This window comes from Eumetopias jubatus, unplaced genomic scaffold (genome assembly GCF_037043125.1).
Source record: "Eumetopias jubatus isolate StellerSeaLion01/CBP00866 unplaced genomic scaffold, mEumJub1_p1.0 scaffold_9, whole genome shotgun sequence".
Classification (NCBI taxonomy): domain Eukaryota; kingdom Metazoa; phylum Chordata; class Mammalia; order Carnivora; family Otariidae; genus Eumetopias; species Eumetopias jubatus.
This window is the reverse complement of record NW_028274815.1, coordinates 8,771,715-8,795,388: the sequence shown is the minus strand read 5'-3', so window position 1 is coordinate 8,795,388 and position 23,674 is coordinate 8,771,715. Positions and strand designations below refer to the sequence as shown.

The 23,674-nt window shown below is 34.9% G+C and overlaps 2 protein-coding genes across 2 annotated transcripts in view; one reads left to right on the top strand and one right to left on the bottom strand.

The window, feature by feature from the left end:
- SLC66A3 (solute carrier family 66 member 3) overlaps positions 1 to 23,674 on the bottom strand; it is a 75,337-nt gene that overhangs the window by 14,241 nt on the left and 37,422 nt on the right. The gene's annotated exons all lie outside the window — the stretch shown is intronic.
- The window catches only part of ROCK2 (Rho associated coiled-coil containing protein kinase 2), a 144,154-nt gene that overhangs the window by 102,424 nt on the left and 18,056 nt on the right, over positions 1 to 23,674 (top strand). The window contains exons 7-21 of the mRNA XM_088026319.1: positions 1,553 to 1,691; positions 3,822 to 3,913; positions 4,709 to 4,868; positions 6,400 to 6,460; positions 7,058 to 7,069; positions 8,362 to 8,441; positions 8,598 to 8,646; positions 9,242 to 9,377; positions 9,480 to 9,571; positions 9,844 to 10,090; positions 10,469 to 10,575; positions 13,317 to 13,476; positions 16,178 to 16,338; positions 16,723 to 16,907; positions 23,480 to 23,549. Of these exons, the coding sequence (XP_087882445.1) occupies positions 1,553 to 1,691; positions 3,822 to 3,913; positions 4,709 to 4,868; positions 6,400 to 6,460; positions 7,058 to 7,069; positions 8,362 to 8,441; positions 8,598 to 8,646; positions 9,242 to 9,377; positions 9,480 to 9,571; positions 9,844 to 10,090; positions 10,469 to 10,575; positions 13,317 to 13,476; positions 16,178 to 16,338; positions 16,723 to 16,907; positions 23,480 to 23,549 (1,751 nt within the window). The remainder of the gene's footprint in view (positions 1 to 1,552; positions 1,692 to 3,821; positions 3,914 to 4,708; positions 4,869 to 6,399; positions 6,461 to 7,057; positions 7,070 to 8,361; positions 8,442 to 8,597; positions 8,647 to 9,241; positions 9,378 to 9,479; positions 9,572 to 9,843; positions 10,091 to 10,468; positions 10,576 to 13,316; positions 13,477 to 16,177; positions 16,339 to 16,722; positions 16,908 to 23,479; positions 23,550 to 23,674) is intronic.

Here is a 23,674-nt window from a genome sequence, read left to right as displayed (position 1 = left end):
AACTTTAAAGTTGAAAATATATTTTTAGAAATTGGAGAATTTATTTTCTAGAGGATGACCCTAAAAAAAATTAGTAGTGGAAAATCTGTAAAATCTGTATAATTATTATGATTATTACTTAAAAAAATCAGAACATTTTGGCAAATCTCAAATTTAAATAATAGTCATGGAATGTTTTTGTGGCATAAATTGTCTTCTCTTGATGACCATTTTGTGTATGTAGTATTGATCTTGCTATGCTTTAAACTCATGTCATAGTATGACCTAAGTTGTTTAGGGCCTTTGTTTTTGTAATGCATCTCTTTACATGCAGGGTATGTTCCCAGGTAGCTGTCCATTCTCCCCACCTCTGGCCCAATCTGATGATACATTAGGTGCATCTCGCAATCTTTTTAAAGTGGAATTATTGTATCATTTGCCTAGACTCTCCTAGGGATTTGGAAAATAACAATTTGGAGAAAGTCATATAGCTCCTTTGAAGGGACCATTTAAATACCTGCTACTATTTTCAACCCATGAGTTGAATTTAATGACTTTGAATGACATTGATTTACAGTATTCTGGGCTTACTCTGGTGCTTGCCTAGGTTGGTTAGCTCTGGACTTCATTTAAAGGACTCTACTGTCATTAAAAATGGCACTAGAAAAATCTCGAGTTCAAAGCACCCCTTTGCCCTCTTTGAAAACAAACAAAAACTACCTGAATACCCCCTTTTGAAATTTTGGATTGTCTGATTTGGGAAAGTCTGGTTTGTACTAAGGTGACTTACAGTTGAGTCATAGTGGCAGGGCCTTTAATTCTTGTGGCTTTAGATGAGTACTGGCCAAAATGGTGCCTTCAACTTTTTCTGTCTTTACACTCCATTGCCTCTTTAGCATAGCCACTAGTCTGCAAGAACACTGCATTGGGAGACCATTTCTGCCATTTTCAATTCTAGCTATGTGTCATCTTAAGCAAATTGCATGTGAAATAATAGGGCTGGTCTAACTCTTAGAGCTGCACTGTCCAGTTTATCATGATGAAAATGGTTTATGTCTGCACAGTCCAGTATGGTGAGCACTGGCCACATTGAGCTCTTGAAATGTGGGTAGTGTGACTAGGGAACTGAAATTTTTATTTTATTTAATTTTAATTAGTTTAGCTTTAAGTTTAATTAAACTTTAAATTTTAATTGAACTTAAATGTGGCTAGTGGCTACGGTATTGCATAACACAGCTCTAGAGAGTAATCTCAAAAAAGACTGATCCAGCTCAAGCATTAGAGGACTCTGATCGATCTGACCCTACTTAGTAATCTTCCCCATTGTAAAAACAATAACAAATTCTAGAGTCAGCATTGATTTTATTTTGCTTTTAAGAGTTGATGGTACTTTGGTGTGGTTAAAATTTAAATACGTCCTTGGTATGTGCTGGTGTGTTTCGACTGAGACACATAGATCACTTGTTCTTCCATGCATGTGACTCATTTAAACTTAACATATTTAAATAATAGATGAAAAGTGTTTAATTTGTATTCTCTGTTACACTCAGTGTCTTCTTTCTTGGAATTTTAGGGGATACTCCATTTTATGCAGATTCACTTGTAGGAACGTATAGCAAAATTATGGATCATAAAAACTCACTATGTTTCCCTGAAGATGCAGAAATTTCTAAACATGCGAAGAATCTCATTTGTGCCTTCTTAACAGATAGGTAATATACATTGAATTTCTTTGTAGAGAGCCCTTAACTTTTAAATTTGTAGAAATGAAAGCATAGCTTTTATTTACATATGAAATCGCTCATTCTCTTTGTCCAAATTGCTTTTAATTCTAGGTTAGCCTTTTCCTACTGCTAGGCCTGGTATTGGGTTACTCTTGTCATTATGTGTGTGCAACCCCATTGTAATCTAACTCTAACCTTACCTTCATGTCTAAAAAGAAAAAATAGAACTTGGTAAGATAATGCATTTGAGAGAAATAAGACTTGTATTATTCACATTTTATCCTTTGAAGTGATTAAGCCATCTGACTCTTACTGTACAACTTTTGAGAGAAGAGTGTTTTGTGCAGATACTTGACAGGTTATAATCTCAAAAACTATTTGTATTTGACTTGGGAGCACCTCCTTCCCAGCCCTTTTTTATTTGCATTTGAAAAGAGTAAGTATGCCCTGGAAATTCTATGTTTCTTAAAACAAAGTAGGTGAACAACGCTGTGAAACCTGTCTCAAAAAGGGAAAGAATACTCTTTGGAGTTTCTTCCTTGGCCTTTCTATTCAGTTCTTTTAGATTTGTGGTAAGAGTCAGCCTGTCAAAGGACCAACCTTTATAGAGGAGTGCATGCACCATAGTCCAAACTTTACTCACCAGCATTATGATCTTAGGGAAATAACTTTACTTTTTGGGGAAATTTTACTTATGCATAAACAGTGGGATCAGATCAGATTGATAACTGAGGGCATTTCTAGCTCAAAAGTGCTATGATTCCTCAGCAAACCATATTGTTTGTTAGCCAGTTGCTGTTACGAACAGTACTACAGTGACTGTCCTCATACATTTTTATCTTGCATACATTCTGTAGGATAAAGTTTTAAAGGTGGAATTCTAGGATACACACTTTAAAATTGATTTGGTGTTACAAAATTGACCCCCAGAATAGTCACAGCAGCGTATATTTCCATTGATGATAGTTACTTTCCTCATTCTCATCAAACTGAATATCATGAATTTTTTTTCCATCTGAAGCAAGAAAAGTTGCTGCTATTTTTTCTCATTAGAGAGCTTAATCATTTTATTATGTTTATCAATTATAAGATTTATTAATTATCAGATTAACAGACAATCCATGCTGATAAACTTAGAATAAATCCTGTATGTTTGATTTGGGACTAGATGGGTTGATGAGGATGACCATAATTTGTGCTGAAAGATAAAATACAAAACAGGACATAGCACAAGTTAATGAAAGATTTGCCTTAGCAATTTATTGGGGGGGTGTGGTCTAAGGAATGATTGCAGGTAGAGAAAAGAGATTTGGAAAAGAATTTAATGCCATCATTGTGGCTAGCAGTACTTCCCTCTAAAGTTTACAGGGTTTTCTGTTTATATTAAACATGGCTCCAAGGGACATATAAAAAAACATGTTTTTTATTTCCATAAAATCTTCATTGAAAACTCAAAGGGTCAGAGAATGGAATTGTTAATATTGTTTTTCTTGTATTCAGAATGATTATTTTAATATAAATGTAGAGATATAATTTATCAGACTAAAGAGTGATAGTTTCTAACAATATGTGAGTTCTTTTTAAGAAGAGATTTTTTAAAAATTTTGATTAAATTTTTATTTTTTTAAAGATTTTTAAAAATTTATTTATTAGAGAGCTAGAACACATGAGCGGGAAGGGGGAAGGACTGAGGCAGAAGGAGAGGGAGATAATCTCAAGCAGACTCTGTGCTACATTTTTATTAGAGAGACTCCGAATAACTCTTCTGTGTCTGAAGTTAAACCTGTCCATTTTACATCCTGGAGTTGGTCATGCAGTTTTGGCACACACAGGTGAATGTTTTTATTTGAAAGTCTCATGTGTACTTTTGTTTGATACAAGCTACAGATGGAAATACATTTCCCTTTCCATGGCATTTACTATACTTTACAGTCCTTTTAATCTAGAGAGATCATATATTGTAAAATTGGCATTGCCTGTTTTTGAAAAACATTTAAGGCAAAACTTCTAATAAAGATATCTCAGAGTCATTTGTGATCCTTATTTTGATCCTAGGCAAGATAAGAATTAATTTTTTTGTAATCTTTTTATAATACAATCTTTAACTGCATTGTTTAGGGAGGTACGACTTGGGAGAAATGGGGTAGAAGAAATCAAACAGCATCCTTTCTTTAAGAATGATCAATGGAATTGGGATAACATAAGAGAGAGTAAGTCAGTAAATTTAAATATTTCCATTCCATCACATTTTAAATCTCAGAAATCGATTCCTCTTTTGAATTAGTACATGTTTGATACACTTAATGCTAACTAATTTTAAATTGAGAGGTTTCATTTCAAATTTGTTCTGTGGCAATATCTATAACTAAATGTTCCTCAATACCTTAAACTAATTTGTATTCATTAACAATATTTCTTAATACTTTTATAATAAACAGATTTCTTATTTTGTCAAGTTTTTTTATGGATCTCAAAAATTTTCAGAATGGGGGAAATAGCCCTTAATTTGAATGTGTTTGAATTAATAAATCAGTAATTAGTTATGTAGACTGTACTTTGGTGAATACTAGAATAAGCCTAGTAATTCATTTTAACTTTATGTGTATTTGACAATTAATCCATTTTAAGAGTAAGAAATGTTTTACTTAAAGAATGTAAAAAGCCACAGACTAAAGAATGTGTGTGCAAGTTACTGCTGCTTGCAGTTTTAATACCTAGAATAATATCATATTGTTTTCCTTGTTTAATTGATTTGTCTGTACTTAAACCTGCTCTAATGTAGTAATAAAATACTTAGTAAAATTTTAATTTTTTGAAATGATAGAATGTAAAACATGTTACCAAAATTTTCTATAGTAAATCATGTTACTGAATATATATTATTAATGTATAATGTATTGGTATTAATATATATTACTAATATGTAATTGATATAAAACAAAATCTGGGTGGTTAATGTATATTTTGATTATGAAGAAAATAATCCATTTCTTTTCTTTTAACAGCGGCAGCTCCTGTAGTACCTGAGCTCAGCAGTGACATAGACAGCAGCAATTTTGATGACATCGAAGATGATAAAGGAGATGTAGAAACCTTCCCGATTCCTAAAGCTTTTGTGGGAAATCAGCTACCTTTTATAGGATTTACCTACTATAGAGAAAATTTGTATGTGATTTGTTTGTTAGATTTTTATTGCTTTCAGGATTTAGCTGTAAAGAGTTATCTTACTGTGAGATTCTGGATTACAGAAGATAAAGTGTTAATTTGTTTGAAACTTCTGAGTTTTTTAAAAAGGACTATTGAAAGTTATTTTTCATTTAGTTCCATTATTTCTGAATGTTATTCATGTACAAATGTATGCAAGGTACTGTTCTGTATTCTTTGGGGGATAGAGAGTAAGACTACGTTTGAAGGAGCTTATCAACTAATAAGGGATATAAGAGAATACTATAGTCATAGTAAAGGATAGAAATGTGATATTTGCCTTAAGAAAGGTACCAAAATATCTGAGATGGTTCAGGAGAAAAATAAAAGTCACATCTCTGGGGGTGACATAAGAAGTCAGGTAAGACCTCAGGGAGGGGAAGCATTTGTGAAGCTAAGAAAAGGTTTTGAGTGGCCAAGATGTAGGGAGGTTAGGTGAGAGTTGTGGGGAGATGAACAGTGAAAGCGAAAGTATGGCATGTTAGGACACATTGGGAGCAGAGTAGTGTGGTCCGGTAGGGCTCAAACACAAGGTGCATATTACTGTATTATATTCATTTGGAGGACCTAATGAGACTTTGAATTTCTTGCCTGTAAACCCTCCATGTAGCATAGAGTCTGGCACAAGGCCAATAAATACTGGTTGACTACAGTGAGTATTGGGTATAAAGATTAAAAATTATATTGGAGTTGAAGTTCACAGGAAGAATAAAGCAGCTGATGATTGTTGTGTGCTATACTGAGGGACTTTTGACTTTGACAGGCAGTGAGGAGTGAGGCATTATAGACATTTGAGAAACATATGTGTGAGAAACTTTGGATACTTCCATACATGTAATGGTAGGGGTGACCAGCCGTTTTGGTTTGCTCAGGATTGAGGGACTTCCTAGGATATGGCCAGGGACTTCGATGCTGAAACTAAGAAAATCCCCAGCAAACTAGGATGAGTTGACCACCCTGCCAACGATAGTATCCTAAAAACTATTGTAATGCTCACTAAAATGAGCATATGAGAGCCTGGATAAACCCAAGCGTATTTATAGGCAGTGGGAGAGGACCCAGTTAAACAGAGAAATTGACAGTTAAGTAGAAGTGATGATTTATGTATTAAGACCTGGGAATCAAGAGATGTCATCTTTGAGAAGGAGGAGAGATGTCTCTTTCTCAAAGATTTCTAGATAAAATAGTTACAGGAACTCAAAATGAGATGAAGAGGGGCAACTGTACATGTAACACATGTAGTGACTCCAGTCTCAACAACATTAAAAACTGGAACATCCAGTAAGGGGGGGGGCGGGGAACAAAAAGTGCAGCATTTTAAATTATTGAAAATGATAAATATCTAGATGGGAAAATGTTGCTTCATTTAAAATATGTTGAGGTGATCAAAAAAATTTTTGTGGCTGGAGTTTAATTCTGATAATAATTTGGGGGTATTAGAAAATGGATTAAAATGACATGCAAAGGATTTATTTCCTGCCTTTCCTTCTAGGTTATTAAGTGACTCTTCATCTTGTAGAGAAAATGGTTCATTACAATCAAGGAAAAATGAAGTATGTATAGATTTTTACTACTCTGTTTTAGTCACATGTTCAACTAATTTAGTAATATCCATGTGTTTAAAGAGTTCGTATGATGCTACTTTTTGAATCGTTAGATGGCATTCTCTGTTGTAATACAGTTCAAAGAACATTGAAATGATTCATTTATTTGACAGATAAAATACAGTGGCTAGTAAAAAGGTGAATTATACATGGCTTTAGGCTTAGTTGTAGTAGCAAAAGTGATAGAATAGGTTTATAAGCAACTATAATATCAGAAAATTTTTATAATAGTACTATAAAAGAGTATAGATAATAAGGTATAAGGGTACAGAAATAGTGGAGGAAGTAATATTTTGAGTGTTTAGGAATGATTTGGATAAAGGGTGATTTTATCAAACTTATAGTATTTTGTGGCCTCTAATTTCTGTGTACAAAAGTAAATCATATACACACATACACATTAATGAGGATGCTAAACATTTTTCTCCTTAAAACTTATAGAAAGTAAAAAAGTTGGTTAGATAATTCTGGTATGATTTATCTTAGGAATTTTATAAAGCCTACAAGCATTGTAAATTTCTGTGTTTTCTGTTTTGTTTTAAATAGGAAAGCCAAGAGGTACGTTGATGTCACATAGGTTGAAAAACCGAAAAAGTGCATCGCTCTAGCAATGTTTTGATATAGCCATTTTCCACCTAGCATTTGGAGTAGTACATCTGCCTGAGAAAGAAGTTCCCAACCTTTTTTTACAAAGTATTTCTTTCCTTATTACCCTTAACGGATCTATTGTTTAAATATGTATTAATGTAATTTTCTTAGTTTTATTTATCAAGAATATATAACTGATTAACATTATACTTTTATTTATACAAGAATATATAACTGATCAAATTATACAATAGCAGCCAAAAGCAGCTAAACTTGACTCGTTCATTGGCCTGTATATTCTTATTAGGGAAGAATAATAGTTTTGCTTAAGATTTATATTTAAGAAACCATGGGGAACCTAATCACTAGAAAGAATAATGGAAAGAACATTGGCCTTGGAATCTAATAGATTTGGATTGATTTTTGGCACAGCCACTTATTAGCTAAGCCATCTTGGCCCAGTTATTCACCTTTTTTGAATTTCAGTTTCTTTATTGAGTAGACACAACACTACTGTATTCTTAGGGTTGTTAGGATTAATGAAACAACATTTGTAAAGTGCTGCTGCTGTACTTACGGCACAAAAGGAACTCAAAAAGTTAAATCCTTAATGAAGAAGGTGATGCTCCAAAAATGGATTATTTAATACTTTCTGTGATTTTAGTTTCTTTAAAGACCAACATATCTGGCCTAGAAGAAGATGTAAAGAATGGCAAGGAAATGACTTATAATCAATTAACTATCATTCATTGAAGAGTTATTGACTATAACTCTTTATAGTACTGTTCCTGGCACAGTGTAGGAAGATATAAAGAAGAGCTTAAATTCTTATTTTTTAGAGCAGTAATACATTTTTGAGCAAGTTCAAATATTCCAAGTATTTGTTTCAGATATAGACCTTTTCATCTTACAAGTACACACTGTGGAAGAACAGTGGAGGATATCAGAGGATATCCTTTATTCATAGTGAACGAGAGACTTGGTGTCATAGAAGAATTCTGCCAACTTTAGAGCTTCTCACTCATATGTTTCCATGGTGTGGACATGTACATGTTTGCATACATGTGTAGTGGGATAGCAAGAGTTGGAGAATTTTTTTCCTCTGTCAGTAAAAGTCACATTAAGAAGGTACAGAAACTTTATGTACCATTATAGATGAGGTTATATTCAGCTCAGAAAACAGCTTGTCATTGTTTTCTTTAAGCCTTTTATATTTTAAGTGTGACCAAACTTTATAATTATAGTTTCTTGTTTCCTGACAGATTCAGAAAAAATTATACACATTAGAAGAACACCTTAGCACTGAAATACAAGCCAAAGAGGAGCTAGAGCAAAAGTACAAGTATGTTTTGTGGATAGTTAAATGTTGTGTTTTAAAATTTAAGTTTAAACATGTTATTAAAAATGAAGAGTTACAAAGTAATTATTTGATTATTTTTAAATCTATTTTTATTATGAATTAGAGATTTTACTTACTGTTTCTTTTGAAATTCTTTAGATCTGTTAATACTCGCCTTGAGAAAGTAACAAAGGAACTAGAAGAAGAGGTAAAGTTGCTCTATGCTTTTATTAACATTTTTGTCCACTAAAAGTTTTGATGCCTGACTTATCTGCAGACTTCTCTTAGAACTGTATTAATACATATCTTGATTTGTAGTCAGACCTACCTTCTAGCATTGGTGAACAGAACTAAAAGTACAGGATAACCATGATGATAGACTTTATTTTGTTATGTTTTTGCAAATTTGAGTTAATTTAGTATGTGTAGATATTGCAAGTAAAAAAAATTTGCATTTGTATTAATTACTTGGCTTAACAACAGAAAGTAACCATTATTTCTTCCTTTAAGTTTCTGTTCATAACATTTTAGATCCATAGTTTATATCAAGTGAAGATGGTTCAGTGGTAATGGCATGTTTCAGGAAGTTTGACTTTCAGTAGTGAATAATGAATACTGTGGTCTTGATAGTTTAAGAGAGGTGTGCTATTTTGAAAATAATGGAAAATATTATTGTGAGTTTTAACAAAACAGTTATAGCTTATTTTTCAAGGTGTCTTTTATCTGCTTGAAATACTGAAATATTCTTTTCTTTGATTTTTATGCATACTTTTCTTTGGTAATAACTTTAAGCATTATTTCAGATTACTTTAAGGAAAAATGTGGAATCAGCATTAAGACAATTAGAAAGAGAAAAGGCACTTCTTCAACACAAAAATGCAGAATATCAGCGGAAAGCTGATCACGAAGCAGACAAGAAACGAAATTTGGAAAATGATGGTTTGTGGTGTAGAATATTAAATACTTACCAAGAAAAAAATTAAGTGTGTATGTATGTATGTGTTGTGTTGAAGCTTGCCACTGAAATGCTTTTTATCATAGTTAACAGTTTAAAGGATCAACTTGAAGATTTGAAAAAAAGAAATCAGAACTCTCAAATATCCACTGAGAAAGTGAATCAGCTCCAGAGACAAGTAGGTTGATCTCAGTTGTAGTAAGGATATTGAAATTTCAGTTGTAGTAAGGATATTGAAATTTCTTAATGATAATAATACTTTTAGTTGGCAATGTTACAAAAAGGCCTTCTTTGCCTCTGATTTTAAAGGGAGATTTTAAAGGGAAATCATTAGGAAAATATTCTTAGTTTTTTTCTTATTTTAAATAGTTTGTAATGGGGTACTAAATGGAAGTATTTTCATTATATATGCCTGTGTTTGTTGTTGTTTGATTTTGAATGGAATAACAGCTGGATGAAACCAATGCTTTGCTGAGAACAGAATCTGATACTGCGGCCCGGTTAAGAAAAACCCAGGCAGAAAGTTCAAAACAGATTCAGCAGCTGGAATCTAACAATAGAGATCTTCAAGATAAAAATTGCCTGCTGGAGACTGCTAAGTTAAAACTTGAAAAGGAATTTATCAATCTTCAGTCAGTTCTAGAATCTGAAAGGAGGGACCGAACTCACGGATCCGAGATAATTAATGACTTACAAGGTATTAAAAGTAGAGATTACACTTGAATTCATCTTGGTGATTTGTACTTTGGCAGTAACTTTAGATGATGGATAATGTGTTCGAGTAGCACATTTCTGAATATACTACTCTGTTATGTGAAGTTAGGGTGTTGGAAATGCATTGATACAAACTTTTATGAATAGAAGGTTTACTTTAAATTAGTGTGAAATATTTTAGGTTGTCAAACCACCTCTCAAGGTGGTAGTTTGGTTTTCAGTTGACTTCACTATAAGGCACTCTACCAACAGTTATAAAACTACTCATAAATAATAGCTCCAAACTATGAGGTGAATTCTAAAATTTTTTACTCTTAATTTAATATGTGGGCTTACTGTTTTTAAAATTTTGCAATTTTAGGTAGAATATCTGGCCTAGAAGAAGATTTAAAGAATGGCAAAATCTTATTAGCAAAAGCAGAGATGGAGAAGAGACAACTACAGGAGAGACTTACTGATTTGGAAAAGGTAAAACATATTCGGCTTTATATTTTCTAAGAAAATGACTATAGAATTTCAGATTGGAAAACTTCAAAATAAGGGAAATCAGGGGCACCTGGGTAGCTCAGTTGCTTAAGTAGCTGCCTTTGGCTCAGGTCATGATCCCACGGGTCCTGGGATTGAGCCCCACATCGGGGGAGTCTGCTTTTCCCTCTCCCTTTGCCCCTGCTCGTGTGCTCTCTCTCTCTCTCTCAAATAAATAAATAAAATCTTAAAAAAAAATAAAATAAGAGAAATCAGTATGCTTTCAGTGGATGTTTCTCCTTAGGGATCCAAGGAAAACTCAAATTTTGACTTATGTCTTAAAAATGATAGAAAGTTATCATGGCTTTGGCATTTAGAAGTTTTTCTTTAAAAATACTATAAGCCAGGGATAATTTCTAGACTGTGCAGTTAATGTGGTATTTTTGTTCACTTATTTATTCATTCGTTTAAGTATTTAAATGTGTCATCTGGGTTGAAATATCAGGATGCAGTCCTTGCTTGCCTTTAACAGTCTCACAGTTGGGTGCCTGGCTGGCTCAAATGGTAGAGCAGGTGACTCTTGATCTCAAGATCATGAGTTCAAGTTCCATGTTGGGCATGGGACCTACTTAAAAAAAAATTGAATAAAGTAAGTCTCACAATCTAATGAGTAGCTTCTGAAGTAATAATAAGGTACACAGATAATTCTAATGCAGCATGGGTAAATAGAATGGTAGAAGAATGAATAGGGTATATTGGATGCACAGAATAAAGCCCCAGTCTGACAGGGCAGGATTGGTTGGCAAGGTAAAGGCACATTCTGAGTTGGGGAAGACAGCATGAGCAAAGGTACAGAGGATGGAAAATAGAAAAGGGATAGTTGGTGTATTTAATGCAAACTGTTCAGTATTTCTGGAGTACAGAGCAGGGGTCAACAAATTTTAATCTTTTAAGGGAGAGATGATAAATATTTCAGGCTTTGAAGGCCATATGGTCTCTGTTGCATCTCAGCTCTGCTGCAGTACATAAAGGAATGGGTGTGGCTATATTCCAGTGAAATTTTACAAAAATAGACATCAGACCAAAATTGGCCTGAAGACAGCGGTATGGTCCTAATGTTAAGTGTGAGGAATTCAGTGACCAGAATGAGGCTACAGAGCTAGGCATGAGCTAGATCATGAAAGATTTTGAATACTCTCTTAAACTTAGTTTCTTTAGGTAATGGACTAGCCACTGAAGGACTTTAAATTGGATGCTCTTACTAGAGGTACATTTAAGATAGATCATTGTGTACCATGAAGAGAATAAATTTGACGGGGACAAGATAAGAGGTAGGGAGACTAGTCAGAGGCTTTTTCAGTAATTCAGATAATGGAGAATTAACTAGTACAGTGGTTAAAAGGATGGAAAATAAGGATGAATCTGAGAAATATTTGGAGGAAGACTATTTGGCAGCACTTAGCGATTAATTAGATGAGGCATGTGTGTGGTACTTATTTAAGGATGAGTTCTAGGTTCCTACTTTGTGACAAGATATATAGTGGTACCGCTAAATAAAAAAGAAAAAAGGAAAACAGCTCTTTGAGAAGAGACAATGACAAATCCACTTTAGTCCTAAGTTTGAGGTGCCTGTGAGTCAGCCAAATTAGGATGTTTACAAAGCAGTAAACTGTTTGTTGAAGCTAGAAATATTTGAGAGTCATTGGTACAGAAGTAGCTGAAGCCCTATGAGTGAAAAACCTATTTGCGAAGAGATCGTTTAGAACAGTGGTTTTTCAGGGCAGAGTAGATTACTCTGTTGGTAGATTGAAAAAACCATTTTCAATATTAAAGATTTATTTGAAAAACAGAAGCAATATCTACATTTATGATACAAACTGTAGAGAACAAAAAATTATAAAATCTTTTTGAGAATAAATAGGAAATTGACATCTATTGTTAAAGATTCCCAACTTAGGGCGCCTGGGTGGCTCAGATGGTTAAGCATCTGCCTTCGGCTCAGGTCATGATCCCAGGGTCCTGGGATCGAGTCCCGCATCGGGCTCCCTGCTCCTTGGGAGCCTGCTTCTCCCTCTGCCTCTCTCTCTCTCTCTCTCTCTGTCTCTCATGAATAAATAAATAAAAAGTTTAAAAAAAAAAAAAAAAAAGATTCCCAACTTAAAACAAGTCCCCTATGTAGAATATGAGAGGGTAAATGGTAGAGGGTCCTGGAAATTTATCTTTAGATACAGCAAAGGGAAATAATAGATATGTTTTAAAAATGAGAAATAATGATACACGAAGGGGGAGAAGCTTTGTGGCTGAAGAACACTACCTTCAGAGAACACCAACATTCAAGGAGCAGCTGGGGGAAAACTTCATAAGTGACAGAAAAGATGAGAACAGAAAGCGGGGAACTAAGTGAGTTCAGTGTCAGGTATGTCAAGGAAATAGTTTCAAGGGCAACAGTGAGTCTAAATGAGATAAAGACTGAAAATTGTTTGTTGAATCTGATGTTGAGAATATCATTGGTTACTCTCTTGAGGTCAAAGGCCCTCAGTGCAGATCTCCAAACAGTAGAGTGGAGGGATGGGACATGGGTGCCATGGGAGGGTGGATTCCATGGATCACTTTTATAAGAAGTTCGAGTGAAGAGAGGAGGAAAGGTATTGAACATTCTTAGCCTGTAAAAAACAACTTTATAAGTTTTTGAAATTGTGAGCCAGTCTTTTTTGTTGATAGTTGCTATTTTAAATCTTTAATAGGAAAAGAACAACATGGAAATAGATATGACATACCAACTAAAAGTTATACAGCAGAGCTTAGAACAAGAAGAAGCTGAGCATAAGGCTACAAAAGCACGGCTGGCAGATAAAAATAAGATTTATGAATCCATTGAAGAAGCAAAATCAGAAGCCATGAAAGGTATGCTTTTTTCCTAAGAGTTTTCCCACAGCATTATACTAAGAATTGATTCTGTAGTCAACTTTGATTTTGAAAAATAATTTTTTACATTTTATTGTCAAATATTGGGAACTGGAGAGAAAAAAACATTAGGGAAGCTTTATATACATATCACTTTTTTCCTTTATGGCAACAGTTATTTCTAAGATAGTAAGGCCCAAACACAAAATTACTCAACCAAATTTAAGGATCAGAGAGAAATTAATATTTCAGTGGTATCAGTAGTAACAAGCATACAGAGCATGAAGTTCTAGATATATTCAGATTTGGGGGGATACCTCTTTTTGTAATATTTGGTTTGACATTTCACCAGTTTTTATAATAAAATTGTTGCCAGTTTATGTAAGATAAATGTTTTAAAAATAGTGGCTGACCTAACTAGAATATAAGCTCATTGAATATTTTGAACTCTGGCATGATGAAGATCCTAGCTAGATTTGGTCAAAGTCATCCACTACTAAGGAGTATAGGGTAAGATAACAGAGTTAACTTTTCCACAAACCAGCATGTATCTTGGAATTGTCTTAGGATAATTTCTTGTTTTCCTAACTGACTGCTTATAATTATGATGGATTTGAAGTTCCAAAGGAAATTAATAAAATACTCTTGTGAAAGATTCATAGAACTCTTAAGCAGAAGTTTTATTTCATACTGAAACACAACAGTTATGAATAACTTAGCAAAGAAATAGCTTTTCAATTATTGAATGTAATTAAAATTGGAGATTTTTTGGTTAAAATCAGTTTAGTTTAAGGCACTAATTAAGGATGTTAAGAGATTAAATGAGTGCTTTAGTTAGAAAAATCTAATTAGAAGAGAGGAAGTTATTGGGTCGTGTTTCCTGTCAGTGGCTTAGAAGATAGAGTTGAATTTCTTTTGAGGTATAATTTAGGTGCGATAAAATGCAGGCACTTTTCACATTGTAATACACACATGTAACCACCATTCAAAACAAGTTGTGGAATCTGTGTTTTCATCACCTCAGTAAGTTCACTTGTGCCCCTTTCTATTCTCTGTGCCCACATTAGGGTGATTTTTTTAAGTGAGTACATCTGTCCATGTCTGGGTCTAAAAGCCTTTGCTCTTTCTACTGCATGTCATGGCTTCCTTTGATTAAGAATATGGCTTACTAATGAATTACTAGTTATGCGACCTTGTCCACAGTTACCCTTTTTTTTTTCTTTCGTTCATTGTTTCCTCTGAAGAGACAATTAGAGTATTAGATTGTTGTGAAAACCAAGTGCAACGATGGGGGAAAGTACTTAGAAATATTAGTTGTTACTAATAGAATGGGAAGAATAGTTTCATTTTTTTCACACTTTTGAAGACAGTTCATTAAAAATTGAAAATTCATAGGTTTATATAACTAATCAATGATAATCAGGTATCAAGCATTAGGTATGAAAGAGCAGAGGAGCCCAATTGAATTTGAACAGATTTTCTAATCAGTACATCAAAAGGTAATTCTGTAATGGTAATAACTGGCATTTAATATGAAATCACTTGCTTAGAGATAGACTTTGCCTGCTCTTCACTTCAAGATTTAAAAAGGCTTTTAAGGGGCGCCTGGGTGGCTCAGTCGGTTAAGTGTCTGCCTTCAGCCCCGCTCATAATCCTGGGGTCGTGGGATCAAGCCCTGTGTCCGGCTCCCTGCTCAGCAGGGAGTCTGCTTCTTCCTCTGCCCCTCCCCCTGCTCATGTTCTCACTCTCTCTCAAATAAATAAATAAAATCTTAAAAAAAAAGCTTTTAAAAGCCTTTTCTGATTAATACATTAAAAATTTATTACAAATCATTTAGAAAAGACAGGAAAGTATAAGGAAATAAAGATTAACCACAGTCTTACTAATCAGGAGGATATTTTGTATTTTCTCTGAAATATTTTATACTGTTTTGCATTTTTTCTTTTAAAATAATACTGTGAACATTCTCCTCAGGTCATTAAACGTTCTCCTTGAATAGTGAGCACTTATCAAATGCTTGTCATTTGCCAGGCAGCATTTAAGTGCCACACAAATATTAACTCAGAATCTTTTCGTAACATCCCTATGAGGGAGGATAGGTACTGTCATCACCATTCTAGAGATGAGGAAATTGAACCTCAGAGAGGTTAATTAACTTGCCGAGGCACATAGTTAGGACATGTTAGAGTTAGGGTTTAACCTCAGGAAGTTTGGCCCCAGAGTTTTGTCCTTTATCATTTCCCCAAAATATAATTGTCTTCCTCTGCATAGTAATATGCTAATATGGAAAGAGCCATAGACATCATAAAAAATCTACCTGGAATGTTTAGGGTAAGAAGAGGAACACCGAGAGGCACAGAGTAGCAGGAAAATAAAATAAATATTTATTAAAAAGATGTAAGACTCTTTTAGAACCATCAGTGAAGGCAGAATTATTTTACTTCCATTGGAATAGATGTAATATTGCAGTGTGGTAGATTTTTCCACACTGCAAATGAAATAAATACCTGAATTCCAAGCATGAAACTGTTGACATTTCAAACTCATTAAGAAGGGTGATGAAAATATTAAATTGGAAATTTAAAAAATGTTTTTAAGCTATCATCATTTACTGTGATTTTTATAGCACTGTGTCATGCATGTATTTGATACGCATATTTTGTTTGTGAATTCATGATTGTGTCCATTTTTGTGGCAATAGAAATGGAGAAAAAGCTCTCAGAGGAAAGGATGTTAAAGCAGAAAGTGGAGAACCTATTGCTGGAAGCTGAGAAGAGATGCTCTATATTTGACTGTGACCTCAAACAGTCACAGCAGAAAATCAATGAACTCCTTAAACAGAAAGATGTGCTAAATGAGGATGTGAGTATGAAGTTTACTAATAAGTAATAATAAACTATGTAATAAATTCATAGTCAGGTTTCTCTGTGATGATGTGTAATGATAGTTTCATAATTTAAAATTTTTTCTTATAAAATAATATTCTGCAGCCTTTAATTTTACTGAATTTGGCTGATAATGCTAAATAATGACACATAACTTAAAAATTTTTAAGTTATTTTTACCTTAAAGACCATATTTTATTTAAATAGGACATCAGAAATATGTAAAAATATATTCCCATGGAATGAATTAACTGCCTAAGGGCAAAGTCTGTTTTGCATGATCATATTTGCTGCAAGCTTCATTGATAAGAAAAATCAAATCATTACTTATATTTTACCAAGTAGACAATTTATTTTTTAGGTTAGAAATTTGACATTAAAAATAGAGCAGGAAACTCAGAAGCGCTGCCTTACACAAAATGACTTGAAGATGCAAACACAGCAAGTTAACACACTAAAAATGTCAGAAAAGCAGTTAAAACAAGAGAATAATCATCTCATGGAAATGAAAATGAGCTTGGAAAAGCAGAATGCTGAACTTCGAAAGTAAGTAAATTGAGACAAAGTTTTATTAATATGTACAACTATCCACATGTAAATTATCTTAATTTTGACTTACCTGGTGATTTTCTTTTGATCATTTCATAGTCTTGACCACATTTGCCCTTTTTTTTCTGTATAAGTAATGTGTTGAGTGCCACTGTTGTCCTTCAGGAAGATTATATTTGCTTCCCCAATGATTTCTTACTACTTCTACCTTATTATGATAGAATGATAGAATGTTGCTGTTGGACTAGAAGAAACTCTCTGGGATTTTCACTTCATGCTCTTAAGATTCCTTCTCAGCACTGTTCTTCAAGCTTACTGTCCATGTACTTTTTGTTTGTTCCTTCAGTTTCTGGGACTTGGACATGTTTGATTATTAAGCAAATATCATATAAATTTTTAAATCATTTTTATGATACACTTTAGTATTCTTTTTAATTTGCTTAGAAAATAGAAAACATAGTGTTTAGAATCCTTTAAGGTGTACAGTAAATATACCATTAAAGTTTGTCCCATTCAGTCATTAATAGTATAAATCCTTCTTCTGAATCATGATCAAAGGTCATATTGGATCCCAGTTATTTGGAAAGAACATAGGCTTTGGATACAGATTGAGGTATGAATTCCAATCCCGTTACTTACTAGCTGACCAGCATCAGGCAAAATATTTAACCTCTCTGAGCCTTTTTTTTTTTTTTAAGTTTTATTTATTTATTTTTGAGAGAGAGTGAGAGAGCACGAGCAGGGTGGGGGCAGAGGGAGAGAATCCTCAAGCAGACTCCCCACTAAGCGCAGAGCCCAATGTGGGGCTCAGTCCCAGGACCCTGAGTTCATAACCTGAACTGAAATCAAGAGTAGGACACTTAACTGACTGAGCCATCCAGGTGCCCCCTTTTTGAGCCTTTTATCATAAAACCTACAAAAAGGGGCAGTAAGAGCTTCCTTGTTAGGCATTCTGTAAGGATAACAATGATACATTTATAGCATTTAGCACACAGTAAATGGTAGGGGCCATTACTAGTGCGGCTGTTACTGTTAATGCTACTATACTAGGGACGCCCCAGTGGCTCCGTCGTTAAGCGTCTGCCTTCGGCTCAGGTCATGATCCCGGGGTCCTGGGATCGAGCCCCTCATCGGGCTCCCTGAACAGCAGGGAGCCTGCTTCTCCCTCTGCCTGCCACACCCCCTGCTTATGCACATGCTCGCTCTCTCTTTCTCATTCTGACAAATAAATAAATAAAATCTAAAAAGAAAAAACAACCCCAAAACTACTATACTACTGCAACGATTCCTCTCTTCTTATCATCACTGCTAATTGCTTGGTTTTTACAGACCTGTGACAGGTCAAGAAGATTGACACTATTTAGGAAAGGATGACCAAGCATTCTTATATTGACACTGTCTAGGAGAGGATGATTTAAAAGATTTTGTTCTTTTTGCTGATCTGTTGCCTGCGTAGGCCTAGACTCTTAAACTTGATGAGATTTCAACTTTTGAAAATTACAACTAGAAACTTGAACAATATTTAGGTATCTTCATCTTTGTTTTTTCCCTATATATTAGCTTTATTCTTCTCTCTCATTTTAGACCTAGTTTTTTCCATTTAACAGAAAACTTGGTCTTTAAAGAAGGACAAGCTCTAGAGATATATCTTATAGCTTCATTTATTTGGAGAGACTCTGATTTGACTTTTCGGGACCCCAATTTCAGAAAGTACCCTAAGTTCTGGGATGGAATTCATTGGCCCAGTTTTGGTCAAGAGTGCAAGCTGTGGACCCTTAAAACAACTTGACTAAATAGATATTCTCCATAGTATCTGCTCTAACCATAGTGGTTATATGAATGTAAGAGCTGATTAAACATCTAGATTGTGTTTCCTCTCTTGATCTAATTACATTTTGTTTATACCAAATTTATAGTACTTACTGTATATGCCCCTCGTTTTCTTTGTCAGTACACATGGATCTGTTGTTTCTTAATCCTTCAGTTCCTAACCCCCTTTCCCCCAAAGAACTCACATTTGTTGTCTTAACCACCTTAGTACATTATAAGTTCACTGAATGGCAACCATCTCTTTTTTTGTTTTGTTCTCTCCAGCCGCTAATTAATGTCTTGCACATAGTACATTCTCAAATGTTGCATGAATGAATGCTTACCTGTAATGTGTAAGGCACTCATAGTCACTGTGGGAGATTCAAAGATGAATCAGGTACATTTCCTACCTTTAAGAATCTTAATAGCATTTTATCAGAAGTTACTCCTTAGGGAGAGGTAAGATGGTATGTAAGTAATTGGAATACCAGGATAAAATGATACATACATGCAATGGGAATTTACATATGAAGTGCTATATGTAGGCTTGCATTTGAAAATGGTCAACATACATATCTTTTCTTCCTTCCAAGATTCCAATAAAACTTTAGTAAAGGAATTTTTTAAATGCATAAATCCGTATCAAGAATTACGAGGGATTGGAAGACAAGAAGTTTCTTTAGTAAATGAGGTAGTGGCAAGTAGAAACCTCACTAATGATGTACAGGGCAGAGGAAGCAGCAGCCAGGAGTATGTATGAAGTGAGGTATTAGTGAAGAAGAAAATGTTTCAGGGGCGCCTGGGGGGCTCAGTCGTTAAGCGTCTGCCTTCGGCTCAGGTCCTGATCCTGGGGTCCTGGGATCGAGCCCCTCATCGGGCTCCCTGCTCCGCGGGAAGCCTGCTTCTCCCTCGCCCATTCCCCCTGCTTGTGTTCCCTCTCTCGCTGTGTCTCTCTCTGTCAAATAAATAAATCTTAAGAAAGAAAGAAATTGGGCATACCCTTTGCAGATAATTAGAGCTGCTAGTATGGAGTGAGTTCTCATTTTGCCTTTTAGGGGTCCCCTGCTTATGTGGCTTTTTAAGCCTCTCATCTTAAACTGAAGTTTGCCAGGTAGAAAACCCCTTCCACATGCATAGAGATTAAAATTTCTGTCATCTCCTTTGTAAGTGAACAACCAAGTATCACTAGGCATTTGAGGATAGTGTGCAGTATGAAAGAGAAAGACTATGATAAAGAAAAAGGAAACGTATCCCCAGATGAAAAATATATCAAGGAAAGAAGAGAAATTAACAAAAAGAAGCACAAACCCAAAAAAAGCCTGTTGGTAATAATTAGAATTGATCAAAAACTTGTAGGAGATACTGTTTCCGTTAAACAAGAACCTGGCATAATCCAAAAAGGGCAGCCAGAATAGGAAGAGCTGTCAAAGGTTAAGAATGACTCATATACATGTATTAGGATGGTTCAAAGAAAAATTCAAAGAAATTTCATCAGACATAGAACAAGAGGGAATGACATGGAAGATATGAGAGAAATAGGTAAGACACAGAGACTGTCCCGGGAGTTCCAGCACCAAAAAAGTCTGGAGAAACCAAGTGGAGGAAGTTATTAAGTAATAGGGGCATCTGGGTGGCTCAGTCAGTTGTCTGCCTTCAGCTCGGGTCATGATCTTGGGGTCCTGGGATTGAGCCCCAGGTCAGGCTTCCTGCTCAGCGGGGGGTTTGCTTCTCCTTTTCCCTTTGACCTCCCCCTGCTTATGCTCTCGCTCTCTCTTGCACTTTCTCTCTCAAATAAATAAAATCTTTAAAATATATATATATAACAGTTTCCTATAGCTGAAAGAGAAGTCTTTATATTGAAAGGACTCAGCAGGAAATAGAAAAGACCCACATTTAGACGTGTTCTCATGCAATTTCAAAAACAAGATAAAGGATGGGAGTGTTGCAGTTCCTCATCACAAACTGGGGTGGGCCTTGTGGTTTGTGGTCGATGCAGTAGGAAGTGAGGCGTGGTTATGTGGCTGAGGCCAGTGATACACCTGTATTATAGGGGTTGGGGAGAGGTTAGGGATGCTAAGAGCTCAGTTCCTATTTTGGCAGTGGAGAGTTGGTAAATAATATTTTAAATTTGTGTCCAGATTTAAATAGGCTGAGATGTGGAGGTAATTGTCAGAAGGACAGAACACAGAAGTGAAACAAAGTAAATTCCTCTAGGGGAGTAGGGTTAGGGTGTGGATAAGGAGACTGTTACCTTTCATTGTAATTTTTTCTGTGGTATTCTGTAGTATTTAATTGCAACCATGTGCATATTATGTGGTTTTTTTGGGAAAAATACTTTTCTTAAATACCTGATAAATATTGGGTTTTTAAAGTTAGATGTAAACGAATGCGAGCAGCTTGTCAAGATCACAATAGTAAAAGTATACTGAGGTTTGCTGCAAGTGAGCTTAGCTGGTAATGATGAGATCATCTTAAAAATTGACCTTTTATATATTATTATTAGCATCTTTCACATTTTTGATTCAGGAAAATAAGAATCATCATTTTTAATAGTACACACCTTAATAAAATACAGATACAACACAGACAAGTGATATTGAATGATAACTTCCTTTATATTGAGGTTTTAAGAACCAATAAGTAAACAAAGTGACCAAATTATGTTAAATAAGAATAAGAGTAAAAGCCTTAAGTAATACACAGATTGAAAATAATATGATTAAATCATTTGATCTGAGTCTTTCTTCCTGTATATATATATATATTTTTTAAAGATTTTATTTATTTGACAGAGAGAGACAGTGAGAGAGGGAACACAAGCAGAGGAAGTGTGAGAGGGAGAAGCAGGCTTCCTGCGGAGCAGGGAGCCCGATGTGGGTCTCGATCCCAGGACCCTGGGATCATGACCTGAGCCGAAGGCAGACGCTTAACGACTGAGCCACCCAGGCGCCCCCTTCCTGTGTGTGTATATATATATATATATATATATATATATTTTTTTTTTTTTTAAGATTTTATTTATTTATTTGAGAGAGAATGAGAGCACGAAAGGGAAGAGGGTCAGAGGGAGAAGCAGACTCCCTGCTGAGCAGGGAGCCCGATGCGGGACTCGATCCCAGGACTCCAGGATCATGACCTGAGCCGAAGGCAGTCGCTTAACCAACTGAGCCACCCAGGTGCCTGAGATCATGACGTTTAACCAACTGAGCCACCCAGGCGCCCCCTGTATATATTTTTAAATATCCAAGTGGCATTCAAATGTTTTCTCCCTATAAAATTCTCAGAACTATAATTAAAAAGAAAAACAGTATATGTTCCTCTTTATTTTTTATTTTTATTTTTTTAAAGATTTATTTATTTAAAGATTTTATTTATTTGAGAGAGAGAGAGAGGGTGAGAGAACACAAGCAGGGAGAGTGGCAGAAAGAGAGGGAAGCAGGCTCCCCGCTGAGCAGGGAGCCCGACCCAGGGCTCTAGCCCAGGTCCCTGAGATCATGACCTGAACCGAAGGCAGATGCTTAACCCGACTGTGCTACCCAGGCACCCCTTATTTATTTATTTTAGGGAGAAAGAGAGCACATGTTGGGGTGGGGAGGGAGAAGGAGAGATAGAATCTCAAAAATCTCCGTGCTGAGCATGGAGCCTGATACTGGGCTCAGTCCCACAACCCTGAGATCATGACCTCAGCAGAAATCAAGAGTTGGATGCCTAACCGATTGAGCCACCTAGGCACCCGCATTTCCCCTTTATGAATGCAGACGTAGTTCATCTTTCCAGAGAGAACAGTAGCAGTTTGTTAGTTACCCTTCCATACCTTCTTACTTGTCTCTCCTATATACATCTGTATAAGTATATATAGGGTTGAGGTTTTTGTAGATTTGGGGTTTTTTTTTGTTTTTTTGTTTGTTAATTGTATCATATATGTTGTGTTGTTCTCCCAACTTGATTTTTCCCCCTTAGCTTTGAGTTGGAATAATTGTAATTTTTATGTTTGTTTTTTTTTTTTTTTTATAACCCAAACGTTTAACTTACTTCAACCCAACCTCTTAAATGGGTTGTTAGGCTTGCTTTTTTTTTTTTTTTACTTATTTTTTATTTACCTTTATTTCTTTATTGAAGAGTAATATACATACAGAAAAAAATACACAAATATGTAGCGCTCAGTGAATTTTTATAATATGTACAGATCCGTGCACATTTAACATCCACATTTAAACATAAAAATGAGCACTCCTTTCCTCCCCTCCCTGTCATTTTTTTTAGTCATCCTAAGATAACCAATTTTCAGGTGCTCTTTTAATTCTACTTGGTTGGCAGAAATGGCTGATTACAGTGAATGTTTGAGAATATGTAATTTAGTATTACTGCTTTAATCACTACTTGATTTCAGGACCCCTTTATACTCTTAAAAATTATCTTAAAATTTTTTATTTATGTGAGTTATATCTAATGATATTTTTTATGTTAGAAATTAAAACAGAAAATTTTAAAACACAAGAGCATACAAACACACATTCATTAGCTGTTGGAATGATGAATCATTATGTTATATAACTTCAAGAAAAGTCTATACGCACTCGTGAGAGGATGAGAATTAAAACAACAATGCAGTGATGATTAGTATTAGGAAAATAACTTGACCTCTTGGGGTTTTTTTTAAGGGTCTGGGGATGCCCAGTGGTTCCCTAGACCACATTTCAAGAGTTGCTAGTTTATTATGTGTGTAGCTTTTTTGAACCTTTGCTTCAATGTCCCCACAGAGAACGTCAAGATGCAGATGGGCAAATGAAAGAACTTCAGGATCAACTTGAAGCAGAGCAGTATTTCTCAGTAAGTTCCAGATACATTAATTTGAAAATTATCGCATTTGTAGAATTTAAAAAATTTTTTTGCTGCAGAACTAGGAGAATGATTCTTGTCTTTAGAACAGATTCTTATAGGGAATACCAGACAGG